This window comes from Diplotaxodon limnothrissa, linkage group LG16 (genome assembly GCF_057381915.1).
Source record: "Diplotaxodon limnothrissa isolate DT_005_m linkage group LG16, D_limnothrissa_male_GT1.1, whole genome shotgun sequence".
Lineage (NCBI taxonomy): Eukaryota > Metazoa > Chordata > Actinopteri > Cichliformes > Cichlidae > Diplotaxodon > Diplotaxodon limnothrissa.
In genome coordinates this window covers 35,357,097-35,379,713 of record NC_140611.1, presented here as the reverse complement: position 1 = coordinate 35,379,713, position 22,617 = coordinate 35,357,097, and the positions used below count along the sequence as shown (strand labels likewise).

At 39.3% G+C, this 22,617-nt stretch overlaps 1 protein-coding gene across 6 annotated transcripts; it reads left to right on the top strand.

Annotated features, from left to right (window-relative positions):
* The first annotated feature begins 603 nt into the window (after positions 1-603).
* LOC146616587 (poly(rC)-binding protein 3) lies at positions 604-21,743 on the top strand. 6 transcript variants are annotated; one of them, XM_085375194.1, is made up of 13 exons: positions 683-757; positions 4,544-4,567; positions 4,647-4,679; positions 4,900-5,016; positions 5,652-5,783; positions 6,982-7,110; positions 8,556-8,630; positions 12,836-12,877; positions 13,850-13,915; positions 14,503-14,557; positions 17,437-17,489; positions 17,918-18,087; positions 21,707-21,743. In XM_085375194.1, exons 1-13 carry the CDS (start codon positions 683-685, stop codon positions 21,741-21,743), a joined length of 1,008 nt encoding a protein of 335 aa, XP_085231320.1. The 6 variants fall into 6 exon arrangements, with proteins under 6 accessions (XP_085231326.1, XP_085231320.1, XP_085231322.1 ...); XM_085375196.1 differs by lacking the exon at positions 14,503-14,557 and adding an exon at positions 13,144-13,156 and having other exon boundaries at positions 12,836-12,888; positions 13,847-13,925; XM_085375200.1 differs by lacking the exons at positions 14,503-14,557; positions 21,707-21,743 and adding an exon at positions 19,080-19,134 and having other exon boundaries at positions 604-757; positions 13,847-13,925.
* Positions 21,744-22,617: the final 874 nt, after the last annotated feature.

Here is a 22,617-nt window from a genome sequence, read left to right as displayed (position 1 = left end):
GATCTGGCCTGCAATTAAAAACAAAACAAGTGATTGCTTTGTTTTTGCGTTTGAATTTTTAACAGAGCAAATAGACGGGGGAAAAAAATACCTAGGGGGGAGCGGAATGTGATTACATTCGGTTATCTCTCGATCTTCTCAACACAATTACGTGTCATTCATGAAACAAATATTGAGCAGGCAGCTCATAAATGTGTTGCTTAGCCACGCTGTAGTCGAATGGGCTCTGCACTTTGGATTTTAAGCCTAAAGTCATCACTTATTTTTAATTTAGGCATTTGTGGTTAGTATACCCCAGAAAACAAGTGTGTTATTTGGTGCTGAAGATATGAGGAGTGTGCAGTGTCACAAACTAATGAACCACTGAACATTAGTTAAAATCGCTGAAAGCTTTATGTTGTGTCAAAGCAGTCTGTAGATTAATGGCTTTAGAAACTATTTTATGTGTCATACAGCAGAAATATGATTCCGTTACCGCATCTGCAGAAGCACCAAACTGCCTTCTTATAATAATTTAATGCAACTGGACGTTGATATCATCTGCTGGTTGTGAACACACCGACTGTGTTTGCTTATGTGTGATGTTGTGTTTTGTAGGTGACTGGCTGGCTGGAATACCACCGCACTCCTTCTCCTTCTGAGGACATCCTACTGCTGGACCACCAGTTTTTCCTCCCCCAGCATGGAGCCAACAAAAGTCCAGTCAGAGGGTGGCCTCAATGTCACCCTGACCATCCGCCTCCTCATGCATGGAAAAGTAAGTGAGCACAGTGATTGAGTGCTATATTGACTGTTAGGAAGCCTGAAAAGTGAGAGACATGCAGAGGGATTTATTTCTTCATTTCAAGATCCTTTCAGTGATGAATCAGGTGCCAGTTTTTACATGGCCTCTCTTCCTAAACCTTTCATCTGAGTTTAAAGAAGTTGTATTCAGATAAATTGGAATTGTACAAATTGTGCAATGAAATCAACTTTCAAATCGTTTCTCTATTTGTCCTGTTAACCTCAACTCTGACCTTAGATTTGACCGTCCTAGTAGCAGGACATCTGTAAATTAAAAAATTTAATTATATGTCACAACCTGCTGTAATTCATAGGACTTGCATCATAGTGGTGCCTTAAATTTTAAATAATTAAATTAAGTAAGTTGGTTTGTGGAGACATCTGTAGACGTATACCAAAACATCTATATGTCACAATATTCAGGATAGGTGATGAAAAAGAGAGAAATTACAAAATATTTTTAATTGTTTACCACACTTAGTTCCACTTTACTGTCAAGGTGTGTGCTGTGGCAGGCGGCAGGTAGGATGTAGGACCCAAACGCAGGACTTGTACATGGAATGAGAAAACTTTCCACAAAAATAAATTTCACAACAAACAAACCAAATCCTCAAATAAGAAAACTAAACTGGACTCTAGAAAATAAGAAACAAACCACGGACTGAGAACTAGAGCTTCTGCAGGAACACAAAGGCAGAAACACAACACTGTGAGGGCACAACATAACAAAGCACAAATGGAACACAGGGCTTAAATGCACAGTCAAGACAACGAGAGGATGGGGAACGGATGGGAACACATCTGGGACAAATGAGACATAACGAGACGAATGAAGCAAAGCAGAGTACATTGGCAAAGGACACAGACTGTCAAAGTAAAACAGGAAGCATGACACAGAGATACAGACTTGACACTGAGACATAGAAACATGACAGACTCTGGAACAGCGGGAACATGAAGCACAGAGACAAAAGTAACAAGACGTGGGACACAGGAAAGACATAAAGACAGAAAACTAAGACTAAGCATATAACACACAGAGAACAGAAACAGAACAGAAACCTAGAAACCAGGAACTGTAAATATAATACAAAACAGAAAACCATCATTCAAAGAGTATAACTTAACCCAAAAAACACAAACACTGGATCACCAGACCCAGTGCCTTGACATTTACTATTAGTTCTTTGTGACTAATATTCTCCATAAAGTACCAACAACAGTACAAAAATAAACAATTGTAGCCCACAGACAAGCGGTTCCATATACTATTGATACTGCTAACATGTAGACGTGGGTTTAAAAAGCTCCTACTAACTCCTACTAAACTCCGCCTACTAACCAACAGGGGCTAAAAAGAATCCTGCTAACGTGAACTACCGAAAGCCACTAAATGGTAAACAAAAAAAGTACTTTAAATGTTAAAAAGTAGAGAACTATTGTATATTAGCATCCTGGAGGCCTAGGGGTTGAAGGTATTGAGTAGCATCAACATTCAAGTCCAGATAGCCATCTTTGTTGTTTGTAATTAGCAGTCTCCTTCCTCCCTCAGTTCCGTCCATCCATCTACTTGTCTAATAAAGGCCCAAAGTGCTTGAAAAATGACTGGTGGGCATTGAGTTTGAAAGATGCTTAGGAAGTGCCAATAAAATCTGCAATTTGTCCCATTATGGAAACCGTTAGAGCCAACAATAGCTTTGCTTTGACAACAGTCTAGATCAGCTTGAATGAAAGTACAACAGCAGCATATGCTGTTTCCACTTACTGTACACAGCATTAACTCATATTATGTAAGATCAACAAAATAAGCTAATGGCAGCAGATGTATTTTACCTTCCCACACCAAAGTCCAGCTTTGCTCTACTTTTACCTTTCTTTACTGTGGGGTTATGTAAGCAAGCTTCACTGAGGTTCAAAGGCCTTTGGAGACTTCAGGCCTTTAAGACTGAAAATCTCCTGCTGTGTGTTTCTCTGCTGCTGACTCAGCTCAGCGTGTTCTTGTTCGCCCTTAGTATTTTCAGATTTCCCAGGGCATGGTGTATAATGTATTAATGGGCACCAACTTTTTAGCAGTTCTTATTTTTTTAGACACATGTGTACCATCCTCACTCCTTTCTACTCTTTAAGTGGCCATCAGAATTAGTTTGTGTTCACCTGGTTTTATAAAGAATGCTGTATTATCATGGCTCTTGCTTTCCATCCCCCACCTCTTGTGCTTTACTTTGTAAATAATATCTGTATGCAATGACCATTACTTTCTTGTCAGTGTAGAGTTTGTAAAAAAGCAGATTTCTTCTTGTCTAGAACTGTATGAACGTTACATAACAGCAGCTCAGTTACAAGTTTGCTTCAAGCTGGGCAGCTAAAACCCGCAGCACACATGCGTAGCTGATAATGCTGGTAGATTCTGCAGGACAAAGAATGAAGCTCACATCTTCTCCTTGCCTGGTGTGCCAAGCAGCCTGTGAATGGCCGTGCAGGTCAGCCTGCATGACTGCTCATGTAATCGCTTTAAAAGCCAGTGACCCTGTGACTGTTTGAATAACCCCACATCCTGGCAGGGACATAACCACAGCAGCCACAAGGGAGGATTTTGGCAGGATTACCCACGTCCTTTCTCCACAGCAGTGAAGCCCTCAAATTGAGAAACCATTGGGTTACATTGGGTATTGGAGCATTTTCATCATTATCTATTGAGGGCAGGCAACCCTCCAGCATCCTGTTACACTTTCAAATGACTTTTTTCCCCTTTTGTGATGCCCAGAAAAGAGTTTTTGGTAGGCTCATCTCTGTGTCCCTGAAGCTGGAGTGGAGTGGCACAGGTGCCATTCTCCTTTCTCCCTCTGAGAAGAAGTTTATATGAGTATAAGTCATTCAAGAAGCTTGCACCTCAGCCATGTTTGCAATTCCAGGCAGTTATTACGAGATAACGTGACCAAACACACATCTAAAAGAATTGGAAGAGACATCAAATGTATTTCAGTTGTTAGTGGGACAATACAGGAAGACAGATAAAGAATCACCCCTCAAATATGATTAAAAAAAGGCTTTGATGATGAGCAGGTGACTTAGCCTGAAAATATGGTTTAAACCTTTTTCCCCTACAGGTTATACTTGTATTAAATGTAGGAAAAGTTCCACTTCATTACAACCACATGAATGAATGCAATTGTAATTTGATTTACTTTAAGAAGAAAAAACAATATAGTTAATGAAACAGGGCTGGATGGGTAATCTACTGCACTTCTGGGACAATGAGTCAATGCAACGGCCCTACAAGCACAGACAGCAGCTCATTGGTTCATTTGGTTTAGAGCTGGCACTGACCATTACAACTGAAACTTGTTATGTTTATGAGTATATTGTCAGAAAGTTAGTTTTGGAGTGTAATTTAATGTAGCACTTGATAAATATAAATGATTCTTATAGGGTAGAACCTGGCGCTGTGAACTGCAACTACCTGCAGCTTTAACGTCACAGTAGACGTAACCCTCACACTTTCTGAGGAGAGGTCGGGGAGTGTTGACGCTTGCAGCCAGCGCTGCCTCTGTGCCCTTTACCAGCTGCGCCACACCAAACCCATAAAGAGTGATTCAACAAGCATGGAAAGTCTGACCCTGAACATGCCTGTCTTCATGTCTTGGCACAGTTTTTACACCCTGTTCAGTAAAAAGAGAAGCAAACAATTAAAAAGTACACATTTAAACAAATAAATATGTTTATTTTCTTCACTTTTTCTTGTTGTGTTTTCATGTTACAGGAGGTTGGAAGTATAATTGGAAAGGTATGTATTTTCATACTCATTTTCATGATTATGGAAAGATTCTGATTCACTTTGATGTACAAATGTACTTTTTTTTCAGAAAGGAGAAACAGTAAAAAAGATGCGAGAAGAGGTGAGTTTGAATATAGAAAAAATTAGCAAAAATATTTATTACCCTCCCGCCCATTGCACCCCCCCCCCCCCCCCCCCCAGCAAGTCACTAAAGATCACAATGAAATACCAGGCGAAGTTAACTTTGTAATGCATGATTCAAATTTGCTCAGGATCTGTTTGAATAATTAAGGTTTCTTATCACCGCCACTGAAAATGAAAAGTAGTTGCTGGTCTTCCAGAGTGGAGCGCGAATCAATATTTCTGAGGGCAACTGTCCAGAGAGGATTGTTACCATCACCGGACCAACGGACACCATCTTCAAGGCTTTTGCTATGATTGCCTACAAATTTGAAGAGGTATGATCAGTCTGTACACAATCAAAATGTACTCATTTTGTATTTCAATTCACCTTTTGCTCCTGTGGTAGTTCCAGACATTCAGCTTTCTTTATGTACACACAGTTTTCCTGCAAGCGTGGGTTTCTCGCTTTGAGATAAAGATCTGTCTGCAAACACAATCTCAGTGTTTGTATTTAGATAAAACCAAGCCAGACTCATATACATACATATATACAGTACACCTGCAAAGGGAACCTGTATCACTGAACAGTATGAGGTGAATTTTCAGCTATCTTTCTGCTGATGTTGTCTTTGATGTGTCTCCTCTTGCTAGTGCTGTGTAAGTACTGTGACTGGAACTTGTAAGAGGAGACTGACTGCTGAGTTCTCGGTGATCTGTGTAAAATGTGCCGTGCCAATAGGCTGGGTGTTTACAGGAGGGTGCATTCAGCGAGCGGAGGAGATGAAAATACTCAAGGAAAATTTAAAACAAGTGTGTTTTTGCAGGTCATTTTGCACCACCTTTGAAGTCTGGAAATTTATTTGGACATTCATTACTGAGACAGTTAACATCACGAATGTCTCGATGTCACATCAAGAAAACATTACCCTTACAAGATAAAATACTTGCTACTTTTGTTGTTGTTTTCCAGGACATAATCAATTCCATGAGCAACAGTCCAGCAACTAGCAAGCCTCCTGTCACCTTAAGGCTTGTTGTGCCAGCCAGCCAGTGTGGCTCCCTCATAGGGAAAGGAGGCTCCAAAATCAAAGAAATGAGAGAGGTGTGTGAAACATTTTTCTGAACGACCTAATTATGTTAATAATGTTTATCCTGTTTTTTAAAGACAAACAGAACATTTACAGACAAATAGTTTTATTTTACGAGCTTACATTCTTCATGTCTGAGCAGCAGGATTTTAATTACAGTCAACTGCCGTAGTGACACTCCTCAGTTTATCCACTGTCTGAAAAAGCACTGTTTTAGCGCCTCTCCCTGCTTTTAAGCAAAATTTCTTCTGATTGGCTTCCTTAAAAATCAGGTGGGCGGGGCTTCTGTGCTCACAGCCAGGCTATTTTAGGGACTTCTGCTCGCTGAGACGTCTTACATATCAAAGAATGGAAAACACTGAAAAACTGTGAAGCCTGAGCTTACTTTGATCCAGTGATTGATACTCAGATTAGTTTATATATGACAAAAAAAGCTATTATAAAAGTTTGAACCATTTTATGTATTTTACAGTTTTGGAAGTGCAAGTGTCATTAATTCACAGTCAGTATCATGAACACTAGCATTTAATAGCATATCAAAGCTACATTCCCAGTCATGATTTTATAGGTGGGTAGATTACAGCTGTTGTACATAAAGTTATCTCTGTACAGATTTGTGTTAGAAATAATTTGTGGAGAGAGATGTAAATTTTAACATCCAATTATCCAAAAATAGCAACTTTTTTGGCAGTGGTTTTAAAAGTGGTGCAATTAGAGATAATTATGAATAGCTGGTGGACACTAATGGTGGAGCAGTGCATCCAAAAAGTCTCCGAAATGCGTCAGCTGTAGTCTATGCTTGTTTCCCAGTGATGTAGCAGACACTACACAGTGGCTGAATGAGTGAGTGGGTGAAGTGTGGGAGGATGCATCATTATTGTCTTTTTGATGGAAGCTGAAAAAAAGAAGACGTGGAGACAAAATACAGCCATGAAGGCAACATGTTTTGACCCCAGGTGGATATGTGGCAATTGAAGGAAATAGTAAAGGACAAACTAAACATCCAAATTGCCATGGTGCTCTTATAGAGGCTGAAACGGAGTCTATCATATAGCCTGCACCTTGAGTACTTGAAGTACCTTTCAATTTTAATTTCCCTGCCAAAGTAAGTGCCTGTACTCTTGAGAGAAATGCAAAGCACAGCCTGAATGTGTTACAAATGAATTTCTTTCAACATCATCAAGCCCCTCAGAGTCCCTTCCTCTGCTCCAGTCCACAGGGGCCCAGGTCCAGGTAGCAGGCGACATGCTGCCCAACTCCACAGAACGTGCAGTGACAATCTCTGGGACCCCAGAAGCCATCATCCAGTGTGTCAGACAGATCTGTGTGGTTATGCTGGAGGTAAAGTATGTACAGATTTAGCAAAACGACTCTAGTTTAAGTGCCAATATGACTTACTATACAGTCTCAGAGAAATGTATTGAACAGACAGAGTGTGTGTCGCATTGCACTTCTGGCTAGACCTATAGCGTGCCTCTTTAAGAATTTATATTTAGTGCTTGTGCTCGTAAAGCACATTTTCTAAGAAATTGATTTTTGAATGGTCAGAACCACCTGGCAATTGTTGTCCATAAATGTCAACTTGACAGGCATCCGGCTCGTGCTATTAAGGTGCCAAGAAGGGTCTACATGCGTACATTTTCTATTATGCTGAAAGTGAGAAATTGTTTGCAGCATAGCAAAACAGACTGCAATTTAAATCATTCTGATGTAATTTAGAGGGAGAAATCTGTAATTATCGATAATTTTTGTGCATTAGTATCCAACTGAACTGTCACGGAAAGAGTAACACCATTACTTTGTCTGGATATTGTATCTGAAGTGGATACTCCTGCTGCTGCAGCACAGCAGCTACAGTGGAAATTTGATTAAGCCTTTTCCCCCGTCTTGAATAGTCTTGTTGCTGATGCACGGCATGAATCAATAACTTGGTGTCATTATAGTAAGTTCGCAAACTGGAAATCCCCTTCCTTCTCATTCGTCATGGCTCAGAAAAAATAAGGTGATGCATTTACACAGCAGTGCATGAAGACTAAAGACATTTTCTTTGTGAAAACTATAACGTTTCTCTCAGCAAGACACTTTATTGCCTCAGAATAATTCCTCTGCTTTTCTGCAGTAAAGCACTTTGGAAAATATGATTATATATGTGAATTGACAAGTGGGTGGATGCTATCCCGCTTCATATGCATTACACTGCACACAGTGATACACCAAGTCAAAAAATATTACAGTATTTTAAAGAACTGTTCACTCTCTGTTTTTTCTTTTCTAGGTTTTATTAACAAAAAAAAAAGAGCACATCAGTACCATTAAATATACACATTAAATAAGAAGCTATTTTATGTGTATATTTAGCTAGTGTATCTTAGCATAACAACCATTTAGCTAGTGTATCTTAGCATAACAACTCTAAAGACAGGGAACAAAAGCTAAAAAGAGGTAACAAAACAGAAACTAGCATCACCTTGTAGCCACTTTTGCTAAAATAATGGAGTTTACTTGCTATATGTGGGACTAGGCTTTGGGAAAATTTCCTTGGTACAATAATGAACTGATTTTAATATTTTCACTTAGCATGCTCTGTTACCTTCAAACAAATTGTGGCAAGCATCCTGCTCAGCTAATTGGCATCTTTAGCTTTATAATTTGCTCATCTTTAAACTAGTTTCCGTTCATTGTTGAGTATAAAAAAAGTAAAACAATTCTTGTGCAGATGTGAGTTTGACGCACTTACATTTGCAATTATCTTGCTTTAGACTAACTCTGACTTTTGTTTTTCCTAGTCCCCACCAAAAGGTGCCACTATCCCTTACCGCCCAAAGCCCACCTCCACCCCTGTCATTTTTTCTGGTGGCCAGGTAAGTGCTGAACTAGCTTTAGCTTGTTAGTTTGTGCCTACAGCCAACTTGAGGCTTTTGCTGCAGCATCAGCATCACTGCCTCTTTAGTGCAAGCTTCTGTTAACTTTTATTCGCACACTTGCAATTTCTGCAACTCTGTCGCCTAAAAATAAATTTTATATAAGACTAAACTATATTATTTAGCAGATTTAGGTGCAGCATATTAGCTGGTTGTATCGTATTTTTTAAATGACATTTAGAAACTTGTAAGGATGTGGTTGGGGTGAATGACTGATGTACAAATCGTTCAATTTTCACGTTTTAGGCTGGAATAAATGGAAAGCAGTAGATGAGAGAGCACTTCTTAAATGTAATTAAACCTACTGTGTCATAAGACACAATGAAGTACTTTTATATTGATCAACTACTACTGTGTGAAACTACCTAATAATTGTTCCTTTTGCATAGAAAAGAGAGAAATTGGTTCTGACAAGGATGATTGTCACAAAAATTACAGCTTTAGTTGTTTTATATTGGGGGAGTGGCTTCAGTAAAAATAGAAGTTTTATTCCTGTAGTAATTTCTATCTGGTTGCTTGGCTTTTGTAGCAGTAGGAACCTCTCTGTCAGAACTAGCACTGTTACCATGAAATGAATGTGGCTTATATTTGACTGACTTATATTTAAACGATCTTGCATTTGTGCAAATGATAAATGCTCAATTTTATTAGTTTGATTAGGTGCACCTAGCTGGTACCCAGTTGGACCACTTGTTGGTGTCAGAACTGCCTTATTTAATGTCTTGGATTCAACAAGGTTACTGGAGACATTCCTCAGAGATTCTGGTCGACATTGACACGATAGCATCAATTATTGCAGATTCTTCTCCAACACATCTATGATGTGAACCTCCTGTTCCATCACATCCCACATGTGCTCAATTGCATCGGGACTGTGGATGTCAATTGCGTAGCCAATTCACTGACATATTCAGAAAACATTTTGAGTTGGCTTGAGTTTTATCACATGGTGTGGTATCCTACTGAAAGCAGGCTGGGGTGTTTAGAATCGGAATCAGAAAGGGTTTTATTTCCAAATGTTGAGCAGGTTTACAACATTAGGAAATTGCTGCGGTACTTAGTGCAAACATGCTGTCATATAACGCTTAAATAGACATAAAAATAAGAATTAAAACAAGCCTTACTGGCTACTAAGGGGCCTAAAGTGTGCCAGAAATGTCCTCCGCACCATTATACCACGAACAGCAAAAGAAGTGTTGATACAGTGCAGGATGGAACCATGTTTCCATTTTGCTAATCTCAAATTCTGACCCCACCAACTGAAAGTCAAAGCAGAAATCTGGACTTGTTTAGCCCAGCAATGTTTTCCCAATCTTATGTTGTTCAGTTTTGATAAATCTATGTGAATTGTAGCCTCGGCTTCCTGTTTTTTAGTTGACAGGAATGGCACGCTGTCTGCTGCTGTAACCCATCTGCTTTAAGGTTCATGCTATGTATTCAGAGATGATCCTCTCCATACCTTGGTTGTTACAAGTAGTTATTTAAGCTACTGTGACTTTACTGTTAACTTTAAAGTAATCTGGCCAGTCTTTTCTCATCCATTTTCACTCATCTAACTGCTGCTCTCTGGATACTTTCTCTTTTTTGGACTCTGGAAACCCTTAGAGATAGTTCTGTGGGAAAGCCCTAGCCAATCAGCAGTTTCTGAAATACTCAGACCAGCCTGCCTGGCACCAACAACCATTCCACATTCAGATTCACTGGTCTTGACCATGTTTACATGCCTAAGTGCATTGAGTTGTTGCCATGTGAATTTTCCGATTTAATATATGTATTAACAAGCAGCTGGTGTACCTAACAGGTGTACCTAAAAAAAGTGGCTGGTGAGTGCATTTTGGCTGGACAGTCATTGTTGTTTGAGTGCACCGGATAGTGAAAGAGGGAAGCAGGGACGGTAGCAGAACCATAATGTGTGAATCAGTAACAATGGCATTAATGTCAACAAGAATGCTGGGTGCATACTAATGTCTGTCCAGCCATATCCATAAGTTAATTGCAGATTTGGACTAAAAGCTGTTGAATGAATTTGAAAACTTAGCAAACAAGAGATGCGCTGGAGGAACAGAGCACATAAGAACTTGTAATGACTCCAATTTTCCTTTTGTCTGGGAATAATCATCATCACTGGGTGTTAAATGGAAAAAAAAAACAACACATCTGAAGCCTTTAGAAAACAACTTACACGGGTCTGATTTAGAAAAAACAAAACAAAAAAAACATGCACAGACAGAAATGCAAAAACATCTGTCCAAAATAAGGTAATTCAGTTGACTAATATGCTATGTTTAACGTTAGCATATACATACACAGTCTAGACTGGGATTTGAATGATTACTCACCTGAGACCGAGGCAGCTATTTTGTTTATACAGTTGAATCCATGAATTAAAGATGAAACAGGAGAACCAAAAATGAGGAGTCATAAAGCAGCACTAAGTTGCATTGGCAGCCATCAGCAAATGCGCTTTATGGACATTATGAAACATTTTCTGCCAGTCATCGGATATATTTTATTGTATTTTTGGACTTCCAAGACTTGGATGTCATTGTACTTCATCTACATATAATAAGCCTTTTCTGATACTGCTTTGAATATGCTAACACTTAAGTGGATCATCAATTAATGTTAGTTAATGTCATTGCTAATGATGCATAAGATTAAGTGAACCATCACTTTAATGTCATTACCACTAAATGGTAAATAAATGGTAAATGGCCTGTATTTGTATAGCGCTTTTACTAGTCCCGCCTAGGGACCCCAAAGCGCTTTACACACCCAGTCATCCACCCATTCACACACACATTCACACACTGGTGGAGGCAAGCTACAGTTGTAGCCACAGCTGCCCTGGGGCAGACTGACAGAAGTGAGGCTGCCATATCGCGCCATTGGCCCTTCTGGCCAACATCAGTAGGCGGTAGGTGAAGTGTGTTGCCCAAGGACACAACGACCGAGACTGTCCGAGCCGGGGCTTGAACCGGCAACCTTCCGGTTACAAGGCGAACTCCCACTTCGCCCCACTAGAAACACATACCAAAATTTATAATCAGTATTATATGTAATATATACATTATATATAGTACATAGACACATAATAAGAAAAAGGAATATTCAGTTGTGGTCAGAGGTTTACATATATTCATCCTGGGCATGAAGGTCAAGGTTATTTTGTGTTTTTCATGATTTTTTTTTTAACTGTTTTTCATCCGTTGTGGAATGATTGCACAGTATACAACTTTAATGACGTTTTAATTGAATGTAAGTTTGAAACAGGGTCAAAAATATTTACACTGGGTCAAATATATAACTACACCACTAACTAATATTTGGTTAAATATTAGTGGAAGTTGCACATCAGCTAGACACTTTTGGAAGCCATGAGCAAGTTTCTGACATAATGTTAAACTGAGGTAACGTTTACGGTGAAGGTAGTCCTCCTTTATTGTTTCATCCACTTTATGGAATGCACCACTACCAAAAGTAGAAAAACTGTTCCAGAGCATGATCCCATCATAGATTTGAAAGCCTCACCTTTACTCCTCCAAACATAAAACTTTTCTCCAGATGGTATTTGACTTACCCATATGGGTTCAATTGAGCTTAAATGTGTTGGTTTTTGAGCAGGGGATTGTTGCTTGGTCAGCTTGGAACATCCTTGATCTTGGAATCTGTAGGTCTTTAAGGACTGGCTTTAAAAGACCTTCACCTGTCAATCAAATCATTTTTATTCTGGCAAAAAGAAACTATGAGTTGTAGGCAGCAACTCATTAACAAGTTAAAAGGCATTGTAGAACCACTTATTAAAAGATTTAAGTGAGTGTAGGTATAAATTAAAGCTTGTACACAAACTTTTGACCCTGTGTGATCGAAGGAAAATCGACAATAAATTCAAGCTTGTGCACGCAATACTTGTATTTTTAAAGTAATTAAAGATGTATGCGGTACAATCATTCCACTCCGGAAAAAAGAACACTTCAAAGAATTGATTAAAGCCCAAAGTGATTCATGCCCAAGATGAGTGTTTGTAAGTGACTGAAAGGCTTTTTGAAAGTGTTTGAAAGTGTACAAGCTGATTTGTTCTTTATTTGATTTTTTCCCCCTCTGATACTGAAGTCTGATTTTTCTTCTATGTTTTACCTTTCCAGGCCTACACAATTCAGGGACAGTACGCCATACCACACCCAGATGTAAGTTCTTAGTCTCTTTTTAAAAATTTAATTTTGAAACAAACCTGCGTTGTTTCGTATATAAAGAGCAGACATTTGATTAGATGCACACATCAGCTCTTATGAGATAAGCTATAAAGCCCTTCCACTTTCAGAACCACTGGCTGTCTATAGTTTAAGGTTTTATTGTGGCTGAACTACCAGAAAGATCTGGTCGATAACAAGCCAGTGGCTCCTGGTGTTAACGATCAAGGAAATGACAGTAATGGCAGTTTTGATGTAGACAGCTCTTTAATTCCAGTGGACCATATAGTCTCCATTAATAATCTGCCTTCATCTGTCCTTGTCGTAAGAGCATCTCAAGAGCTACCTTGTGTCAGATCCACTAATTCAAAGTTGGGCAATGATTGATGCCAGTGGAGGTGGTGGTTGACGGTACAATCACTCAAGTACGGGCCTGACACCCTCTTCCTCCCTCATTAAAACTCCTCTTAAAAGGAGAGGAAGCCTTTAAAGTATCTGCCTTCCCTTATTCCTGATGGAAATGATATACAGCAGCGGATGGACATCCTGTGACCATACTGGCTGGGAGAGCAGGTGCTCTTGCAGTCATGTGGGTTCTCTGAGTGTGAGTCAAAACTGCCATTTAGAAAGACGTGGTAATTAAGAGGGCAATAAAAATTATTTCCTGCAGTTAATGTTAATGTGCTCACCAGTGGGTCCACATTTTCAAAATCACTATGCTAAAATGATAAAGAAACAGGCAGAACAGAAAGGAAAATATCAAATTATCTAATAGAGTCCATCTCCACGACAGACAATCATCCTCTCTCTATATCTCTTTTTCTCTTACTTTTTATCCTCCACCACCCCGTGCCATGGCCTCCTTTTCCTCACCGTTTCTTCACTCTAGTTTTGGTTGGCTTCATTTTTTGGTGTGACCTGTGTAACAGTAACCTCTTAGTTCTACTTTCCCTCCTAACCCTTCAGCAGTTGACCAAGCTCCACCAGTTGGCTATGCAGCAAACCCCCTTTACCCCTCTCGGACAGACCACCCCTGCTTTCCCTGGTACGTACCCACGAGGCCCGATAGATACTTCCTTCTCTTTGCATCCAGAGAAACATTTTTCTCTTTCCCTACCTTGCACCCTATCTCTATTTTGGCACAGCATGTCTTGGCCCCTGTAGTTTCTATCTTTCTTTGATTTGTCCATATATGGTTTTTTTTTTCTTGGATATGTCTGATATTTTGCCACTGAAAGGTAAAAAAATGCCTTCGGGCTTCACTTTAAAATGATGTATTCCAAACTGCATTATCTCTTGGAAACAGGGCAAATTGTTTATGCTGTTGACCTTCCATTAAGGAGGGAGACTCTAATGCCACAGGCCCGATTCTACAATAATAATTGTGCCTCTAGCTCTTTTATAGCTCTTGGTGTTTATATTAGCCTATGTGCATCGCAACCTCTGCATCTGTGCAGTTGATCAAATGAAGGTCTCGTGAGTACGTTTTTATCCAAAAGCCTTAGCTATAATGAATGCAGAAATGCAAACTTAGCATTTTGAGATCAAAAAAGGTCACCTATGAGATTTATGTGGATTCAAGGCTTTCGGGAGTAGTCCGGGTGGATAAGAAACATCTGTAGTTCACCTCTGTGGAATGTATATTTCAGTCTAGCAAGGTTGTAGGTTATTGGTTTGGCTTTTCCTTTCTTCCATATTTTATTTTATTTTTTCAAATTCTAACTTGTTGGGAAAATAAATAAACAGGACGGCAAAACTCTTGAAATTGAGTGTAACTTGTGAGACAAGTATGCTGGGCTGAGATAAAACAGAATATCAGGATATTTTATGAGGCCTGGTGACCCAAAGCACAGGGAGAGCATGCAGGCGCCACGCAAAAAGGCCATGTGCTGGTTTGTTGCAGTTTCAACACCAAAACACTAGTTGGTGGTGGAGTTTCTCTCTTTGACCTAGCGGCGAAAGAAGACGTGGACAGTACCGTGAATCAACAGTACTGAATGGGCTAATCACATTCATTGTGTTGAGTCAACGTTGCATTTCTTGTGAGATGCATGTCAAGTTACGGTGAAGGGTTTCACAAAGGTTTGGAGTTATGATTAATCACATTTAAGCCACCATGCTACTTTTATTCCATTTATATCCACATATCAAGTTCTGGATTTTTTGACAACTCAAATAACGTTGTCTCCCCTCATCGTCTAACCTCAAAAAGTGAAATAAACCTAATGGGTGAAACAGAGAGCAAAGGAGTCAAGCTAGTCAGACTGTAAATAACAAAACAATGATGTAAGAAACCAATTACACGGCTGATATACCGGAACAGCATTAGTAAATAAGCAGCTATAACCTGATTTCCATTATATGCTGTTTGACTTATAGGTGCATTCGATTCACACTTCTACTGATTCCTCGTGTGTTTTACGTAGGGTCATCTATCCCATGGTGGTTGTTAGATTTCATTTCATGGCAGCTGTATATCTTTTAATTTTGTTACCTGAGCAGCCACACAGCGTTCTCTCTCTTTTTCTTTTTTTAACCCTTACTGTGCCTGTCTGCATAGCTGTACATGGAATGAGTAACTGATTAAACAAAGTTCATGATCCCCCTTCTGAATGTGTTTCCTTTTCTCTCCAAGCAGGAAATTTAATTTACAGTGGGGCAAAAAAGTATTTAGTCAGCCACCGATTGTGCAAGTTCCCCCACTTAAAATGATGACATAGGTCAGTAATTTGCACCAGAGGTACACTTCAACTGTGAGAGACAGAATGTGAAAAAAAAATCCATGAATCCACATGGTAGGATTTGTAAAGAATTTATTCGTAAATCAGGGTGGAAAATAAGTATTTGGTCACCTCAAACATGGAAAATCTCTGGCTCTCACAGACTTGTAACGTCTTCTGTAAGAAGCTTTTCTGTCCCCCACTCGTTACCTGTATGAATGGCACCAGTTTGAACTCATCATCTGTATAAAAGACACCTGTCCACAGCCTCAAACAGTCAGACTCCAAACTCCGCCATGGCCAAGACCAAAGAGCTTTCGAAGGACACCAGGAAAAGTATTGTAGACCTGCACCAGACTGGGAAGAGTGAATCTACAATAGGCAAGCAGCTTGGTGTGAAAAAATCAACTGTGGGAGCAATCATCAGAAAATGGAAGACATACAAGACCACTGATAATCTCTCACGATCTGGGGCTCCACGCAAGATCTCATCCTGTGGGGTCAAAATGATCATGAGAACGGTGAGCAAAGATCCCAGAACCACACGGGGGGACCTGGTGAATGACCTGCAGAGAGCTGGGACCAAAGTAACAAAGGTCACCATCAGTAACACACTACAACGGCAGGGAATCAAATCCCGCAGTGCCAGACGTGTTCCGCTGCTGAAGCCAGTGCATGTCCAGGCCCGTCTGAAGTTTGCCAGAGAGCACATGGATGATACAGCAGAGGATTGGGAGAATGTCATGTGGTCAGATGAAACCAAAGTAGAACTTTTTGGTATAAACTCAACTCGTCGTGTTTGGAGGAAGAAGAATACTGAGTTGCATCCCAAGAACACCATACCTACTGTGAAGCATGGGGGTGGAAACATCATGCTATGGGGCTGTTTTTCTGCCAAGGGGACAGGACGACTGATCCGTGTTAAGGACAGAATGAATGGGGCCATGTATCGTGAGATTTTGAGCCAAAACCTCCTTCCATCAGTGAGAACTTTGAAGATGAAACGAGGCTGGGTCTTCCAACATGACAATGATCCAAAACACACCGCCCGGGCAACAAAGGAGTGGCTCCGTAAGAAGCATTTGAAAGTCCTGGAGTGGCCTAGCCAGTCTCCAGACCTCAACCCCATAGAAAATCTGTGGCGGGAGTTGAAAGTCCGTGTTGCTCGGCGACAGCCCCAAAGCATCACTGCTCTCGAGAAGATCTGCATGGAGGAATGGGCCAAAATACCAGCTACTGTGTGTGCAAACCTGGTAAAGACCTATAGTAAACGTTTGACCTCTGTTATTGCCAACAAAGGTTATGTTACAAAGTATTGAGTTGTATTTTTGTTATTGATCAAATACTTATTTTCCACCCTGATTTACGAATAAATTCTTTACAAATCCTAGCATGTGAATTCATGGATTTTTTTTTCACATTCTGTCTCTCACAGTTGAAGTGTACCTCTGGTGCAAATTACTGACCTCTGTCATCATTTTAAGTGGGGGAACTTGCACAATCGGTGGCTGACTAAATACTTTTTTGCCCCACTGTAAGATTTTGCTGTGTAATTTGGGAAATATGTTTTTAATTTCTTTCACTTAATAAATATAAATTAAATAATCAACTGCAGCTAAAAAAAAATTCTAGTGGCTGCACTTTACTAGGCATTACTCGTAGTGCCTTGATTAATATAAAGCCAGAAAAAACAGGGTAGTTTATTTTAACTCAGCTGACCTGCTGCTAGGTGGATGTGCTACCTTTGATTAAAAAAAAGAAAAAGTTCCTTTTAGAGATGAACTCTGCTAAAGTATTGAAATTGCAATGTCTTTTCTTATAATGTCCGCGGTGCAGGTTTGGATGCCAGTCCACCAGCCAGCACCCATGAACTCACCATTCCTAATGATGTAAGTAATGCTGGAAAGGTTTCACGAGACATCAATTTCAAGAATACAGTCATGTATTGCTGTTTCCGCCAGATGAAATTTCAAAAATCTCCAATTTGGTCTCATCTGTTCTAATGAAACTGTTCCAAAAGTCTTGTGGTTTGTTCAGATGTAACTTTTCAAACCTATGGAAACTTTTTTTAAATAATAATATATATGTTTAAATATATTATGTAGGGGATTTTTTATAAGCCGGAGAGATAAATTGATCTAACTATTTTATGTAAATTTAATAGAAAGGATTACTGTCTATTTGTAAATATATAGAAATAATGATTGCACTGAGATGCCATCTTTTTAAAAATGTAAGTGTTATAAAGAAGAAATGATTGTCATTACCAGACGTGAAGCCTTGTTCAGATTCAAAGACTTTTGCTTTTTCCCCACAGTTAATAGGGTGCATTATTGGACGCCAGGGCACCAAAATAAATGAGATTCGACAGATGTCTGGGGCGCAGATCAAAATTGCAAATGCCATGGAGGGCTCATCAGAGCGTCAGATTACCATCACAGGGACCCCCGCTAACATCAGCCTGGCCCAGTATCTCATCAATGCCAGGTAACCTTTCAACTCTGCTGGGCTCAAGCACAACATTAAAGATAAAAGTAACATCTGAATGAGCATGCTCATAGTGAAGATCCAAGAAAGCTTCTCTCTCTGATTGGGCTTTTTGGAATAAAAGGAGGTCGCTGACAAGTTTACTTTTGACACTGAGACTTTGATGAGACTCTAGAAAATGCAAAAAAAAAAAATCTGTCAGATTTACACAAGCAACAGATAAGCCCATGAATAATGTGAGCCATGCTGGGTCCCCCCCCCTATTTCCCTTTGTTTGTTCCTTTTGACTTTTGTTCTTTACATCCAACCAAGTGTAGACATTAAAATGCAGCAAGTTTCTGGGAGAACACTCTTTGCAAGTAAGTGTCTCATGGGAGCAAGGCCAACTACTGGAACGAGTAAGCTGTGCCTTTGAACAGAATCTGCAGATTAGTAAATTGGATGATCAATAAATGAATCATCAAATGTTCAATGCTTACTTCAGTTCACAAAGTTGGCCGACACAAGAAGGTATACAATCTCTGCGAGCTTAATTTAGAGATATAACTGCTGTAAGACTGTGTTTTTGCACATAAGCTGTCAGTGTAATTAAATAAAAAGAAAATGACTCCAAGACAGTTACATCTAAATCCCATGCAGGACTAAAGAGCAGTGGCTGTGTAGTAAGATAGTATACATACCAGTAGATAGTGTGAAACAGTTTTTAAGTTTTCTTGGCATGCTCCACTACCCCTGTTTCTCCTCTATCCAGCGAAACCTAATTCATTATCACCAGTGAAAATAAATGTAAAATCCGCAGCTCTGAGAAAACAGAACAGCACTGATGTCCACAGGCTACCTGCACCTCAAAGTCATATGTTATCAGCATTAGTGCAGGGGAACCCACATGCTCAACACAAAGCGATTTTTTGTTTCTGACTTCTAAAGGGGATTTTAGAGAACAGCCCACAAAGAAACTAATGGCTACTGCTTTCCCGCAATTCCAATGGCAGGTTCAGGGACGTGGCCGCCATGTGGAATGACCCTTCATCCATGACAACATCCTGAAGTCGCCACAAATCTGGTTCTGTTTTCAGAAGCTAACATCAAAACCACAACTTCACGATAAACCTCTATGTGTTATCCTGTGGGACTTTTGCTTTGCTAGTTGTGCATATAACTTCAGCTCTAGCCTGTAAGAGGCCTGTATTGACACCGGGGTCTGTTTAACAATCGATGTAGCCAGTGTATAGATTAAAAAAATAGTTTTTACTTTGGAAAATATGCTTATTCACTGTTTTTTGCAGAAATGTTGACAAGAAAATTAATTACAATTTCTGTGTCTTAAATGGGAAGCAGCTGTTACGTAAAGGAAACAAATCCACCCAGAAACACATCTAAAAGCGAGTGACTCATTAGCTAATCAAGGCTATTAATGGCAAGCTGTTGTCGTGGATTTTTCCCTAGACTTTACAGGTAAAACCCAGAAACACAGATACTAGTGATAATTAGTGCTAAGCAACAAACAAAGATTTCTTTTGTTGAATTTCAAAAACTAATATTTGGAGTCAACTTTTTTCGATGGTCTATTAGTACAATCAAACATGTCTAAACACACATGAGGTATCTGCATTAAAAATCCTTCAAAAGGAACCAAAAACCAACATGGATGAGAAGTCCATTTCGGCGACTTGAACCACCACTTGTACCACCTCCATCCATCTTATCAGATCAGTCAGTTCCATCGGCATTTGGACCTCGCCTTGCTTATATATTGTCACAGTTTTTTATCCTAAATTACACTGACAATGTTGTGAAATAAATATATATTAATGAGAGAATACTTTTACTTTCTCTCTCTTCTCTTTTTTAATTTCTTTAACCTTTTCACGCATGAATTATGACAACCTTAATCAGGATTTTTTTCTCAAGTATTTTTATTCATCTTTAGGCATGAAAAAAGATTTTTAAATTTCTTTTTTTTGAGATTAGATGAGATGAGATGAAACTTTAATAATCCCTCAGGTGGGTTCTTCTGGGAAATTCAGTTTCCAGTAGCACAGCACCGACAGAAGTTGCATGTTACAGATACAATAAAGGGGAATGAGAGTAAGGATAAAAGCATAAATATACCATATATACATATATACACATATATAAATACAGAATATATAATATGGAATACCAGTGGTAACAATAACATGTACTTTTCAAAGATTTTTCTTACATGTCCACTTAGGTGGACAACATCACCTTTGGTGTGGGTGGCAGGGTATGGAGTCACACATCAGTGTCCAATGTAGTGGTTTATGTGCAAGTATACCATCAACACTGACACAAATACAAGAAAACAGCCCTTTCACGCATAGTGGTCACTACAGTGGACAGTTATTTAAAGGCTGAGACTGGATACTTTATTCTTTAAAAATTTGGAGTTGAGCACTGTTACTTTGTACCTTGGTCAGAACAGTCGTGCCACTACACTGCATGAATTATGGCCAAATGCAGTTTAAATTGAGTATATAACCCTCCTATACAGGGGTTCAGGAGGGAGAAAATTGTTTTGTGTCAAGCTGTAAACATGTTTACATGCTCTAGATTTGAGCATTTCAACATCTGAGTCTATGGAAACTGAGTTTTGGAGTTAGAAATCCAGCTTTTAGAGCGAGCCTGAGGTTGTTTTTTTCATCATTTTTTGTCACTTCAAAGTTGACTTCATATTGAAACTCTGGAGGTCGACGCTTGGTATCAAGCTTAAAGCAACATTTGATTCAGATGGATACTTTGGTCTCTGGTGATTGGTTACAGGGAAATCAAATCCCCACTTCTCTTCAGACCAAAGATGAAAAAAAGAGTAATGCACAGTTTGATAATTACAAAGAAGCTTTACTTTACATGTCTAAATAGGTAGATTATGTTAGCTTCCAGCAGAGCCAGGTAACTTGTGTTCACCTGTCCTCCCTTCCTCCAGCTTCACATTTAAAGAACCCACATCAGAATACCATTGATCTTCTCCTTTTACTTCCTGCAATGCAGCGAATAAGCATATTGTCCCCAAAAAACAAGCAAACAGCTTCTTCAACTATTTATTTAGCATGCCTCATTTCAAGAATATCGTGTTTCTTTTTGGTATCGTTATATAAATTTGCCTATAAAGTCCTCTTGTGTCATTGTCTACAAGGAGTAAAAATAATATTTAAAAAAAAAAGGGAAAATAAAAAAATTAAGTAAAAAAAAAAGGCAGGAAACGTGAGTGCTACTGAGCAATGCTGTTAGTAAGAAGAGTGATGTGATGCCTCTGTAATGCAACTCACTATTTCATAACACCGTTTTTCTTTTAATGTTTTTATGTTTTTTTTGTGTGTTTTTGTTTTTTTAGTCCACTGCATGGCTTCATGAGAGGCTTTAGTACTGCATGGTTATGTATCCACATCTGTTTTATGTGAATGGGTGCAATGAGAATATGGTGTCAAGTCTCTGTGAAGAAAATGCACCAAGCAAGAAAATTCAAGCACAAAGGCAACCATTGCAGCATAACTTTCACTGCCAAGCGAAAGTTCTTCTTTCACAGTTGTTTTATTTTCTGTCTACCCCCGCCCCCCCTCCCCCCTCCTCCCCCTTCTTCCCTGTACTGTTTTAGGCTGACGTCTGAAGTCACTGGAATGGGCACACTCTAGTTTCAACCCATCTTTCCTCAGTGCATCACATGACCCTTGAGCGAATGAATGGCATTGTACCTAATTTATTGGTTTCTCTGTGTTTGGTATTTTTTAAGTGACTTTAACTTTGATTATTTATAGTATATAGTGTAAACATGTGTATCTGCACTGTTGCTAGGACTCCTCACACCTCGTTTTACGTTTTTGAAAGGTTTTACTCCACTCTAGCATCTTCCATGCCATCTCATGCACTACATCACTGTGTTGTATTTCGCGTTTTATAAGACATCACCATACTCGTTCTTTTGTAATGCAGGCACCTGAAAGTAAACACAAAGTAAACCTAAGTATTGGTTTAACAATTTACAATGAGGTTGTCCCTCCTCCAGCCCCACATCCTTTTACACTGACCCATTTTTTAGACTGCTAGCTGGGACAATACATTAATCAACATAAAAGTTCAGCAGCTATATCATTTACTTTATTCCAAATCATTTCACACTGATTTCATGATTGATGAAATTAGTGCTCTACTTTGTGCCTGTAGACATTTGCCTGTTCGTCCTAGCATTGTATGTACACTATAGAATGATCTGCATGACGCACAAACCAGACTACATTTCACATTCATTTTCAAATCAAACAGGTGGAACCAAACGGAAATGGAAGAGTGAAAGGGATGGGTGTATCACTCTGACTCCAGTCTGAAATGACCGAGGGTGTGAGCCAGAACAAAAAAAAAAAAGAGAAAAAAAAAGGAAACCGTGCTAATGCATAAATATTAGCCTTTCTGAGTTTCTCGTGAGACCTGACAGAAAGCTGGGATAGAAAAATGAAAATATATCAAGAAAATGACTGGAGCAACAAGTGAAATTCAAATGCATGCGATGAA